The 14,320-nt window shown below is 41.0% G+C and overlaps 1 protein-coding gene across 1 annotated transcript in view; it reads left to right on the top strand.

Annotated features, from left to right (window-relative positions):
- Positions 1-516: 516 nt before the first annotated feature.
- The window catches only part of LOC137145209 (sulfotransferase 6B1-like), a 29,440-nt gene continuing 15,636 nt past the window's right edge, over positions 517-14,320 (top strand). The window contains exons 1-6 of the mRNA XM_067535898.1: positions 517-724; positions 1,924-2,057; positions 4,068-4,157; positions 4,722-4,848; positions 6,266-6,360; positions 9,018-9,174. Coding sequence (XP_067391999.1) covers positions 523-724; positions 1,924-2,057; positions 4,068-4,157; positions 4,722-4,848; positions 6,266-6,360; positions 9,018-9,174 — 805 coding nt within the window. The 5' untranslated portion in view covers positions 517-522. The remainder of the gene's footprint in view (positions 725-1,923; positions 2,058-4,067; positions 4,158-4,721; positions 4,849-6,265; positions 6,361-9,017; positions 9,175-14,320) is intronic.

The following is a 14,320-nucleotide window of genomic DNA, read 5'->3' as shown; positions in this document are numbered from 1 at the left end:
ATATTTTGAGAGAGAGAGAGAGGATCTGTCAATGCCACCAACAGTAAAGTATTTGGCATTCTGGCCCTGCACCAAAAGATGTTGCTGATATGTGTAAAAAAATGTATGCATCATAAGAAAACTGTATCATAACTACAATACACGAGCAAGGTTTTTTGGGTTTTTTTTTAAACGGATGCCTAAAATTAGGCTCCTAACCCCAATTATAGATACTTAAATAAATGGCTTGGTTTTTAAAATCACTGAGTATCTGAAAACTTTCTTTGACTCATGTGGAAACTACTGGATGCAAAATATTGTGCACCTTTCTCTGTGATGCTTATAGGTCCAGATATTTAGAAATTTCAGTACCACTGCCCCTTGGACTCTCAAACTTTCCAAGTTAATCAGTAACATTTACCTTGATGTCTGAGGGAGTGTCCTTTACCATTTAATTTCACTGTATATCACTACCACGGTGATTCTGCTAAAAGACAGCCTGTGTCTCAGTCTCGCTGAGTGCAGTTTCACAGAGAAACAAACATGGCTAAGAGTAGGATGACAGTGACTGAATATCTGGATAAGGCATTGGCTGATAGTGAAAAGGCAGCCACTGAAGACCTGGTCTTTTCCCATAAGGGAATTTTGTACCCTTTTACTTTTTGCAACCCGGAAACTTTCCAAGTTCTCGATTCCTTTGAAGTCAGAAGTGACGATGTGATCCTAGCAGGATACCCTAAAAATGGTGAATATTGCTCTCTTGTTACAAAATTCAAATGTGAAATATTATAGTTAGGAATGATAAGGCAACATTTAATGGATTCATGATACATGGCTGCAGTTTACAGTAAATGCAGTCCGTCATGAAGATCCCGTATTGGGGACTGTTCACATAAATGAGGTGAGAAGAATAATTTCTGCCATATGCTTTCTGCACTGCTGAATATAATAAACTGTAGTGTACATGAGGTAAGGAAAAGTGAGGTTTAAAATTAATGACCTTGAATTACTTTCCTCTTCCTTTGAATATTTACATTTTAAAGTAACTGTAAGTCCAGTGTTTATCAGTTTAGAATATGAACAGGTACTTTGAAGAAAAAGATGTGTTGATCTTTGATAGCATCTACTTCATAATGAAGATAAATTTATATTCATAAGCATGAAAGATATTGGGTTGTAAGGTTGCATCCATAAGCATCAGAGGAAATGCATTATAAAATGTTCATGTGTGTCTCATTGTAGATCTGATTCAATGAAGACCAGAAATCTTTACTAATATTTTGCATTGTCATGATGAATAAGCTGAGAAGAAGACAGCTTGACTATCAGTTTGAAAGGCTGGTAGTTTGGAAAACAATTCGCTCATTTATTAACTGAGCAAATTTGACTCACAGATATGAGAGTATCCAGATTTCACATAACTGTGATCATGAGTGTTTCTGTCCTTTTCTCCCAAATTGATTTATTCTTTTGAAAAGCCATTATTGTCTATTTTGCTTTTGGTCAAGCTAGTACTAATGGTTTACCCTGGACTGGGAAGTACGAGTACAGTCAGTAACAAGAGTGGTGCCTATAGCTATATGTCTTCCATATATTTGTGACAGGATCTCATCCAGAGAACATGGTTTTTAAGGTAGTGATTTATAACTAAACTGTCAGTCACAAAGAAGGATGTGCTGCACAAACAGAGCTATTCCTGTTTGTTGACAGATTATTTAACCCAATCAAATGATACTTCTGGTCACTCACAGCTTATGTCATAAACAACAGGAAATAATTCCTGTAGCAAAGTAAAATTTCAATTTAGTTAGCTAGTATTCTTGTGTTGATGTTTTTTTCTTGCACACAATTGATACTATACACAGCTGTTTGCAGCTAAATAAATCCAACACTTGTGACAATTTTCACTTCAGTAGCCTTTAAACCAGTTTCTTCCTGTTGCAGATACTAACTGGCTTGATCAAATCCTAAATGACTCCACAGCCCTAGCTGGGCCACAGAGCCAAGGGAGGGCTCCACCCTTACAGCGTGACAAGGTCAAGATTTGGCACTGCATTCGTCTATTGCAGGAGAAGGACGTTAGATAGCACTAAATGGTGTTAGGACCATAGTATTGCACGAAATTACTCCAAAACTGAGAGTGGACTCAGGCGGTGAATGCAGCAGGGTGCCAACTCTGGGCCTAGCCACAGTTCTCCCCCAGAAGAGGGCAGTAGTAATCTGCCCAAGAATGAGGACAGGGAGGTGTGTGAAGGGAAGATTGATATGTTAGGGAGCACACATGGCGAAACAGAGAACCCTTATCAACTCTCTGGTTGGACCTGCCTCTAGAATCCCATCTGGCTCTGTGTACATGCTGCTGGCTGCAAGACCTGTCCATAAATCTGGTGGTGATTAATCCCAGAGGAACAACCTCTAACACCGATATAGAGCTCACTGAATCTGCAGCTGCTCAACAGGGCTGGCCTTATGAGTGGGCGACGTGGGTGACTGCCCAGGTGTGGTCAAGGAGGTTCCGTGGCCCACATGGTGTCCCGGCTTGGTGGAGGGCGCGGGCGGGTTGGGTTGTAAGTTGCAGGGGGTTCACCCAGGGCTCCTTTTCCCCTAAGGCCAGCTCTGCTGCTCAACAGCTGTTTGATATGCCATGAACACTCCCTGTAGAGAGAATTTGTGTGTGTTCTTATTTGAGCATTTCTGTAAGTAACTGATTTTATTGTTTTATTGCCTGAGAAATGTGTCATATCAATGACTTCATCTTATAGGGCCCTATATTTATCCAAAAAGCTCTCATAGCACAAGCAATGCAAACATCTTCACATTGTCCTCCATCTCAAGCCCCGACCTAGAAGGATCTGCTCCAGTAGCGGGACCTCATCCTGTCTCCAGGTCCATTAGATGTTCATTCAAATTAATCTCAATTATTTTGAAAAATCCACTTCTTTCTCCCTTCAACTTCCCCCGTTACCCATATTCCATCCTTCTCCCCCTTTCCTTCTCTCATCCAGCCAAACACTCCCTAAATCAGCTCACTAGTCTTCAACTAATACTCCCACTACCATATTTTCTCTCCTTGATCCCAAAGTGGAAGCATGGGAAGTCTGTGACAGAGCCAAAAAGGGAAGAGTCCAAGTCTCCCGATTTCCAGTACCATGCTTTAGCCACCCCGTGGATTTCACTTTATCAAACTGGGAAGAAAAAAAAAGTTTTGGTTCAAGATTTAGGATAGCTTTTATTCTGTTTAAACTGGATTTCCCATCTCTAAGGACAATTCGAGAGAGTTATTATGCTGATTTTGTGGCATGAAGACCTGTTTTTTTGGAACTGTATAAATATACTCATTAGACACATCTAATAATACCTAGCTCTTATATATCTCTTTTCATCAGTAGATCTCAAAGCACTTTACAAAGAAGGTAAGTATCATCCCCATTTTACAGAAGGTGAAACCGAGGCACAGAGAGGAGAAATGACTTGCCCAGAATCACTCAGGTCTCCTGAGAACCAGTCTAGTGCTCTACCCATCTGGTAAGCCACAAAGCCTCCCCTGAAGAGATGTCAGCAGACACCCCCTTACTGGGAGTCACTAGAGGTGCAGATTGGTTTGCTGGTTTTGTTCATCTGAATGTGTAAGACTTAGATTCTGGAGAAGTGCTTATTGTCAGCTTTTAGATACTGAGTGTGTCACTGGTTCTGCCTAAACTCACTGGAGATCTCACCAGGATCCCTATTTCTGGCAAGGCTGGAAATTCTATTAGAACAGGGTCTTGCACAGTACTTCCTGTGGAGGCGCAGCATACATGGGGCCACACTGAGGAGAGGACATTAGAGGAACATTAACAGTTAGGAGGATGGCAGTTAAAATGTGAAAGAAATGAGAGATTCAAGAAGGGCTTGGAAAAGTAATGGTAATGTGTCTTAGATTCTGCTAAGATAAGTCAAATAAATTCAGTAAAATAGTCACCCTTTAGATTGGCAGGGAAGAAATATTATTTCCTCCTTAGTCTAATTTTTAAAAACATATAATTCTTAATAAAATGTTATTAAACGGGATGTTTAATTCTGTGTTTCTTTCCAATTTTTATTTGAAGAGGATGAAGGAATTACCTTCCAGAAGAATCATAACAACACATCTCCCTCCTCAAGTCTTGCCCAAATCTATTTTCAATAGCAAGGCCAAGGTGAGTCCTCATTTACATTATCATAGAAAACACACACTGTAATGGCATTTTCTGACCAGCTTGGATTTTCTTTATGTTATATGCAGGGCCTTGTGTTTTCTATGATTCCATCTAGCTTTTAGAGTGGTGAAGATAAGATTTCTGTGTATGAACTGATACAGTGTTGTGTACTGAGTCAGCAAACAAACAGCTGAAAGAATAGCTTTAGGCTGGGAGTAAACAGGCCCCATTCTTCTACACGAGGCATTAACACTGAAACCTAATACTGACAATTTAAATGTTTAATGTTTCTCTGCTATCTTTTCAGCAGAAATATCCTGCTAATGTGCTTAGCCATTTCTTATTTTTCAAATAAAGTAAAATTAATTAATCTGATTCTACTGATGATGTGATTGTTTAAAAAATATACAATTTTTATTACTTAATTATTATTAATTATTTGTATTACTATAGCGCCAAGAGCCCTAGTCCTGGGGTAGGACCTCATTGTACTAGGCAAAGTACAAACTATTTGTATTGACTTGCAAGTTTTAAACAAATAATTCATTTACTTATGTTTTTTAGATACTGTTGCTGGTTCGAAATCCAAAAGACACCGTTGTATCTTACTTCCATTTTTACAACAACATGCCTCCACTTCCCTCCTTCAACTCATGGAATGAGTATTTTACAGCGTTTATGCATGGAAAATGTACACTCCAATTTTTTAGTTATTTATTTATTTATTTTTAACATATACTGATTAATTAGTGCATTGGAAAAATGGTCACTGGGATTCAAGAAGACCTAGGGCAGATTCGGATCTCAGTTGTACTCTTGTAATTCAAGAAGAACTTTGTGGTCTTAGTGAGAGTTATTCTGGATTTATAAACGGTGTAATTGAAATCAGAATGTGATCCCTGAAATCAAGAGATAATTCCTTGGCTGACACTGACTCCCTCTGTGACCTTGAGCAAGTCATGTAAGCTCTTATAGCCTGGCCATCATTACCCTGAACCTTATATAGTCTGAAACACAGATTTAGGAAATTAACTATGAGCTATATTACAGACTATCCTAATACTTATTAAAACAGGCATAAGCATGCTGACCTAGAAATCCAAACCCAATAAACCAACTCAAAACAACTTTCCCCTATACATGTAACCTTTGTGTCTGCTCATCTATACATAAACTGAATTCATTTACTGGGTAGAAGGCTAAAGTTCTTCCCACTGGTGCATAAATTTGGGAATAGGGGTCAGTGAAATGTTTTCAACTAATTGTTTTTTTGGAGGCCAAAAATATTTGCTGACTTCAGGTGGAATTTGATCAATAGTTTGTTTGAAAACAAAAAATTTCTAAACGGAGGAAACATTTTGTTTCAATTGTTCTGAATCACTTCATTTTGGCTGTTTCAGGTTGAAATGTTTTGTTCAACTTCTCTATTTAAAACAGCATTTCACTTTTAAATTTGGCCAATTGAGGAAAAACCACAAAAAAGGGCAAAAAGCACCCAAAACGGCTGAAACAAAATGAAGAACTCAAAATAAAATTTGTTTGGCATCAAGTGAAACATTTTGGTTGATTCTAAACTAATTATTTTTCTTTTATTATTTGGTAAAAAACTTCTTAAAATTGTTTTTGGTTCAAATCAAACACAATTCTTTTTTTGGATTTTTCAGTTCACTGCCTGAACCAAAAACTCCATCACTCACTCAGCTGTAGCTAGAAACAGAGACGAGATCAACCCAGTCAGCCGTCCTACAGGATGTCTCGATGGCAAACAGGAGTGCTCTGGAATTTCCGGCTGGCTAGCTTGCCCGATTCTATGCTATGTCCCTAAGGTGATTAAGAGGGTGTTTAGTACCTTCCACCTAATAGATGTGTACTCTTCCATCAGTGGCCTATACTAGCCGTCAGATGGCAGGAACACTTATTGCTCCTGTTCAGAGGAGCAGTGGTAAAATGTTGCTGTAGTCCTCACTTCAAAACTCTGTCTGACACCAAGAAGTCAGCCTATCTGGGCCTATAAAAGGAGTCTAGATTTGAATGAGCATCCCTTGTCTCAATTAATCTTTACCTCATTATTATTGAATCATTTTGATTGTTTGGGTTTTTTTCTCCAGTGTGCTGGGGCTCCTATTTTGATTATTTAATTGAATGGAACAAGCATATTGATGATGAAAATGTTATGATGATAACCTATGAAGAGATGAAAGAGGTGAAGTTAATACTGTTTAAAGGAAACTTTACTTCATGCTGAAATAGTGCACAGCTAACGATAATAACAGGTAATATAGGCCCATGCAAGGCCTATATACCACTTCAATCTCACTTAAATGTAGAGCTAGAAAGCAAATAATTGTTTTCTCCCCCTGTGAAAAGTTTCATTGGAAAATGATTTTTAAAATTTTGTTTCCATTTTTAAAAGTATTTTCTTGAAAAATAAAATCCACCCCAAAATTGGGAGAAAAATCGTTTTGTTTTTGACAGAAACTGACAAAAACAGACATTTTCAAGAAAATTTAATCAAAAAGCCACATGCTATTAAAAACACTTTTCAGTGGAAATTTTTTAACCAGTTCTATTTAAAACCTATGATGAAATATGCAAATGTCATATAGTCCTGGTGCAAGACCTCTGAACAGGGTGAAAGTTCATCCTCTTTGACCTCCAGGGTGCCAAAGAAACCTGAATCTAGGAACCAAGAGACTTTGGAATGAATAAGGCCTACATCTAATAATGTCCACTTCATGGGGAAATGATTACCAAGAGCCAACGTCAGCCTTGTTGTAAGCAGGTCAAACTCCATTATCTTTCAATGGATTTGCACACACTTACACCAGGCTTAGTTTTACCCCTGTATTGTTAACATAAGCCATTGGCCTAATATTAAAAAATACTGAGTATCTACAGTTCCCGCTGGTTTCATTGGGCCTTGTGGGTGCTCTGTGTCTCCGAAACTCAGGCCAAACATCTTCATCGTAAAGCTGGCCAACTTCTTTAGTCTTCACTCCGTCAAAACTTTAATTGTCTTTAGTGAGAAATTTTGCTGAAATGGAGGACAATAAGATATGGCCATGTGTAACCAATGGGGAATGAAATGTGTATTTCTACGCATCCCACATATGAGTGAGCTGGATGGTGTTGTATTTGATATATTTAATTAAAATCTAAATTACAAATCACAAAGTGTGTGAAACACTGACAAAATCCACAAAGTCATTTAACAACAACTTACATTTGTAAATCAAGGCTGTCGTTAGCATGTCTTCCTATTATGACCAGGTATCACAAAGCATATGGAGAGTGACTATGCGGAAACACTAACCACTTGTATAATAGCTTTGGTGGAAAAAAAGTATTCAGTTAGCAGTCCAATTATGATCCCGACACCCAACCTTGCTAATTGAAATAAATTCACCTGAAAGTTCACAGCTCTGATATAGGGCAGGGTAGATTTTTTCCCTGGATATCTCGATGCAAATTGGACAAGTTGGTTGTGAGATGGTTTTAAAAAATAAAAAATAAAAACAGGGTGATCTAATTTTTTCAGTGCCTGCAGTTTGGTACCTTTGCCCTGCACTAAATCCATTTAGAAAAATCTTAATACAGTCTCTCCCTCTCTCTCTCTAAGAGGTTGTCAACTTTCCAACAGAAAATGCTGATTTGATAGACTTCGTGTTCTGCGGGAACATGCAGATTGCTTCAACACTTTTAATGGAAACCAGGCAAGCCAACCGGCCATCCTACCTGCCTGCTTACCTACTAGCTCACCCCCTGCCCACCTCCCTGTGTTCCCAGGCTTCTCGGCAGCCTCAGTGGTGGAAATGGGGCTGTCCCCAGCTTTCAGACTCCTTGTTCCTAAGCAGCCGGGCTCCTTGGCAGCCCATCTGGTGAACAGTTGCAGAACTGGGCTTCTGGGCTACCTAGCTCTCCAGCTCCCTATGCTACCGGGAGGCTGACTCCTTGGGATGCCTGCTGGATGAATGGACAGGCAAGCAGGTGGGCTCCCATGCTGCCTGAGCAGCTGACTGCCTAGCTCCCTGGGCTACTGGGGTCCTTGGCTGGCCAGCTCTCCAGGCCGCCTGCCTAATAAGTGATCTGCTGGGTGTCCCAGGAGTCATCTCTCATTTTGGAAAGGCCACAACATTTCCACTCTAGGAACATTTCAGCATTTCTGAAACAATGTATTGCAGAGTTTCAATTTTTAGCCTTTCATCCCAGTTCTGGATGAAAGGTTCTGCAAATTCAAATTTTTTTGTAGGATGGAAATTCTGTTTCCTGGCCTGTTCTCAGAGGCTGCCTTATTTGATTCTCCTCGTTTTCTTCTTCTTCCTATTTTTTGGTCCACTATTGTCAAATCTCCTTAGAACTGCTCCTTCTGCTCAGTGTTGTATCTGTCAAAATGCACTGACACTTGGTGTGTGAAGGGTACAGAATTCCTTATTCAGGCTTGTCCTTATTTGCACATTTCTTAGCGATGCCTTTTGTTTCAATATACCTGATGTGTCTGAATACTAACAGACACAAACTCTTTGGACTTAATTATGTGCTCAAAAGCACAATGTATTGTTATTACTCACTTGCAAGTACAGCCACATATAAAAAATTATAGAGCCCAATCTTCATTTAGACAAAGTATCCTATTTGAATGAGGAATTCAGGACGAGGCCTGTTGTACAGAACCTCCCTGTATGTTACACCTGTTAGAATTCCTCCATGATGCAAAATCAAGTAGTTACAAATTTTCACAGTAATTCTGCTCTGTGAAAGTATGAAGCCTTCAGAGATCCTGCTATAGTAACTCCACAGGTACAATCCAAATGGAATGTTGTTTCAGTAATATTCACCACTGTATTTCCTTCCATTTTTCAGAATCAGCCTTTGAGAGCAAAAAAAATAGCTGACTTCTTTGGGTTCACTCTGAGTGAAGAAGAAATTCAGACTGTTGTAGAGAAGAGCAGCTTCAAAGCTGTGAAAGACAAATCCTCCCAAACCCATGGAACATTTGGGAAAATTCTCTTCCATAAAGGTAAATTTCCAGAAACTCCCCATCAATGGGCGTCTCTCGCTGTGAAGTCATTGGCACAGCACCTCTAGCTGGCTGGTGAATAGACGGCACAGGTTCTGAGGAGGTCTTTGCTTCAGCATCCCTATCTTTTTGGGCTGATGTAAAAGCCTGGGCCTCTGTGACATCATGGGCTCGGCAACTCTAGCTTGCTGGTGTGATGTGAAGGCACAGTCCTTTGCAAGGGTTACTGCCTCAGGACCTCTGTCTTGCTGGGATAGTATCCAAGAACCTTTTATTGCTGGGCTACTGTAGCATTGATAGCCCCCAGTGTGATGAGGATATAACATCCATCTCCAGTCCCAGGCCAAAGACAAAACCCAAAGTGCCTCCAACTGTAGGTATTGAGCCAGAACATCCCTGGGCTAGTGCTGCGGCTGTCATTGGTAGCTGTGGAATCTTGGGTTATCATAGAAGAGCCATAAAAAGTGCAGAATTTGAAATCACCTAATACAATTGCTGCAGTGGCTCTGACATGACCACTGGTTAGTTCAGGAAGGCATTCAGAGATACAGTGCCTCCAAGGCCAGACTACATCTCCATGATATGCTATGTTCAACCAAGTCCCATGATGCAGTGTATAAGTCAGAAGGAAGAATGAGGTGCATCATGGGAGATGAAGTCCAGACAGGGATCCCAGTCCATAGAAGAGAATGAGGACATGAGGTGCATGAACTATAGTTTCCATGAGGCACTGCACTATCTCAGGCATGTACAGATTAATGTCAAACTGGCCTGGAAATTAGATGCTTCTATTTGGGCAACTAGACCCCAAACTAAATATACTTCAACTTTGATTTTCCACTAGAAAAATCAAAAAATTTCAGCGACTGAATTTTTCCAGAAACTGCATTTTCTGCTAAAACGCATTTTGTCAGAAACTTCCAGATCACCTCCAATATCTATAGATAGATGTAGGTACAGACCAGGATTTTCAGAATTGCCTAATGATTGTCAGTGCCCAACTTGAGACACTTTAAAGGAGCCTGTTTTTCAGAGGACAGAGGCTCAGCACTTTCTAAAAATCAGGGTCCTTTAAGAAGTTTCAAACCAGGCACACAAAAAATTGAGGCAACCTAAAACCACCAATTACTGTTGAAAACTTAGGCCACGGTATATATGTGTCTGCATACATTTCATTCCAAACCGTGTTGATTCCCCTGAGCAGTGCTCAATATAACAAAATTTGTTAATACTGGTGCCTAAATGAGCCCACCGCAACAAACCAGGTTTTATTAAAATCCTATTTTTAGTCCAAGTCTGTCACTGTTAAATGCTATTTTCTTCATATCAAAATTACTTGCAGACTAGATGGCTCTAGACAGCTTTCTAGCAATTGTAACTCAGCTCCAAATCCTTGGCATGGCTCTGAGAAGTGTATCAATCTGGGAAACAGAGGTTTCTGGAGGCCTGAGGTGCTGGAGTTGGTGAGAGACTAATGGAGTGACAAAAGAGTATTTGTGGCCTAATGGCATGCAAAATAACATGTATGTTGGCTGGTATAACATAGCATAATTATTTGGGCTCTTTGTGGAAGCTAAAGATATAGGAACCAGCAGCTCCCTTCCCGCACAATCTCATTTCATTTTGAAAATGGACTTCCCATGGAAGCTTTATTTACAGACAAAAAAAGACCCCATTATTAATTTTTTGGGGCATATACTATATGCATATTATGAGCAAATCCTGCAGCTGCTCCTGCTTTGGCACTCGCTGTGGACAAGGGGAGTTCCATGCATAAAATGCCTTTAAGATCAGGCCCATAATGTCTCAGGTTATGTGGACATAGCAGCTGGGAGAGTGCTTCCTGATGGGGGTAGACAAATATGTATTAGCTCTACTTTAGCTAGTGAGCTAAAATTAGCAGTGTGGAACTTGTGACTGGGTCAGGGACTTGGGCTAGTGGCCTCGATCCAAGCCTGCCTGACCCCTTGGATCCGAGCTAAGGTAAGTTGCCCATGCTGCAACATCCTCCCAGCTATTTTTAGCATGTAGATTAGGCAGAGCTAGTGTCTGTGGGTTGGGAGAGACAAGGTGAGTGAGGTAATATCTTTTATTGGCCTACTTTTGTTGGTCACACTGTCTCTCTAATATTCTATGACCCACACGGCTACAACTGCCCCGGTTAAGAGGTACACACCCAGTTGACGTGTAGCCATACCCTAACAGTCTTTCATGAAACCACTCAGCAGGATTCTCTTCTCATTCACAACCAATCATAAATGAACTATGCTGAAGCCAATGGTGTCATGTCAATGAGGACGTACAGGCTCAGTGTGTGAATAACAGGGCTTTGAGTATGGCGGGGCAGTCTTCTATCACTAGTGCTATCATGAGCGATATGTGGGGCCAGATCATCAGCACATGTAAGCTGGCATAGCTCCTGCCCACATATGTAAATGGATTTTGCAAATTTCCTTTTTCTTCTTCTGAAGATAACATTACAGTATATTGCATTATACTAGTTAAATAACCATTGAGCCACCAGAGATAAAAGTCTTCTGAATGATATAGGAGGTAAAGCCAACATGGAAGATAAAACTGGACTTGGCTTTACCACCAAATTAAAGCATGCAACCCCACATATATATCTGTGTGTCTTTTGTTGAGTCTGTCACTGACTAAATCATTCAGGGCCTCATATCATTTTCCACATACTTGTCCTCAGGTGTTTGAACAGTAGTGATCTGTTCTGTGGCAGCCTCCCCTTCCCAGAGTACAAAGAGTCAATCTTTCATGAGGACATACCAACACATTCACTTTCCCTGAAGAAATGTTATTCTCTTGAGATTGTCCTTAAATAGTGGGAGGGGGAAGAGAGAGTGGGAGTAACATCTTTTAAGTATGAGCAGATAGTCTAAGATGACTGATGCCTGCATTCCAGACTAAGGGAAGATCACACAATTCAACCTGTGTACACACAATCAGAGTGAATATGCTGTCAGAGTAAATCCAGGTGAGAAATGGTTTGGAGAATATTACTTCAATAATATTTGACTGTGGCTGCTTGCATTAGATGTTACACTGCACATCACCATCTTTTGGAAAACTATCTTTGAAATCTTTTAGTATACTTACAAATGCCTGTGCAATTTAAGTCCTCACAGTTCATCTGGGTTGTCTCCTCCTTAGGAGGAAATTAATCTTTATAGTTGCTTAGATGCAACTAGCAGAACATCCTCAAATCTCTGTATCATAGAAGAACTGAGTGCAACCAGTGTGCCATATATTTTAAGGGGCAAAACCTGCTTCTTTCCCCAAATATAGAACATCCTGAACACGATGGAAGCAGTGGAATTCCACTGTGCAAGGGGGGTAAGGTAAGGATTTGGATAGCCCATGCATCTCTGAGATTTGCTCTGCAAGGCTGAGTGTGTGGCTGAGAGTGTTTTAGTGCTCAGATCTAAGCAAAGAGCTTCATCACAAGTCATCCTCTGCCAAAGACAGCGGTAACGCAAAGGCCTCAGCCCTTGCCCCTGCAATGAGATGCTGTATGATCTTTGTCCTTGCAACCACAGCACAAATGAGCTAGAGTATGATTTCCCCTCCAAGCCACACACAGACACAAATATGAGCTGGATCATGATGTCAACTCTCCCCGCTAGTTGCTGTGTACAACCCAAAGACATGTACAACCATAGTAGCTGTGTACCACCCATAGACGCCTGAGTAGGAGAAAGTAGCCATCCAGAGTTGCTTTATTTTCATCCAGAGCTGCTTCTCTCTGTCCCGCATCCCTTGTGCCAGAAAGAACAAGGTAGCTTATTTTTAACACTAGTTTTTAAAGTACTTCCTATAATATCTCTTTAACCTCTGAGTAATCAGTAGATTTAAGCTTCCTTTCGACTCAGTAGTAGAACAAAGTTCCATGTTTGTTAAGGATCATACTTCATCATAAGCCGTATAGCAACAGTCCCCAAACTATGGGGCGCACTTGGAGGAACATTCAGGGGAATGTGTGGTGGGGCCTGGGCCGGGCCAGTCCCCACGGTGGGCAGGGAGGGAGCACCACTCAGCCCAGCTCCGGCCTTGGCCCTGGCCACAGCTCCACTCTCCCCCAGCCTACCTCTGGCCCCAGACACAGCTCTACTTCGCTCCCTGATCTGCCCCCAGCCCAGCTCTGCCCTCATTCCCTGTCCCTTCCCCAGGCCAGCTTCGCCTGTAGCCCCAGGTCCTCCCTCATCCGCAGTTCTGCCCCCAGCTCTGCCATCAGGCCAAGCCCCTCTGCTGAGGCAACTGTGCAATGATGGAGCGTGGGGCATGGACAGATTCCATTATTGGCAAGGAGTGGTGGTGGTGAGGGGCAACAGGAAAAGTTTGGGCACCACTACCTTATAAGTACCCTTGGGTTCACAATAAATTGTTCACTGCTGTAGCCCCAAACAGCCACCAGAGGGCAAACATAACCTATTAATTTGCAGAGTTGGAATAAAGAGGAATCTGGCCCTGGACCTGTGCATGTGCCTTCCCCAGGTGTGAGCCCTGGAACAGGTGTTTTGGATTACACTGACATAGAATTCCGAGGCTGGTTTGGGTGAACATGCTTTCCCAGACTTATTGCTGTGGGCTCCTTTTGTGCTGTCAGATTGAAAACTACTTCCCTCCCCCTGCTTCCCTTCCTCCCTAGCTAAACTCAAACCAGATGGTACCTCCCAAAGTGAACAAATGCGTCTTTCTTTATTTAGCGAAAGAATAATCTAGATGAAATGTTCAAAATGCAAAATACAAAAGTCAGACGATAACTGCGATTCCACAGCAATGGAATCAATCACATGACCATGGAAAAGGCTTCCTCAAAGAGATCGTGGTAACAAGCCATCAGCCTTGATGTCCTTACTGGAACCAATTAAGGGGTATATGTTTCATTACAATTTTTGGCAAACATAGTAATTAGAGATCTACACTACTTTGCATGTGTTTAGTGTCTAATTTTTTTTTTATTAAAACTTTGATTTTTTGTTTGTTTGAAGAATCAGCTGTCAGCAGAAAGTAGAACATAGTCACTAGCTTGGGTAATTTGCAAAATGATTTCTGGGAGTGGCTCGTGAAGGCATTGTTTCATTGTCTTCTGGAAAGCAATGAAACCCAGGAGAACAGGATTTTCCATACA

The sequence above is a fragment of the Emydura macquarii genome, unplaced genomic scaffold, assembly GCF_026122565.2.
Source record: "Emydura macquarii macquarii isolate MOO-44397 ecotype Brisbane River unplaced genomic scaffold, CSIRO-AGI_Emac_v2 contig_3517, whole genome shotgun sequence".
NCBI lineage: Eukaryota > Metazoa > Chordata > Testudines > Chelidae > Emydura > Emydura macquarii.
This window is presented reverse-complemented; position numbering and strand designations above follow the sequence as displayed.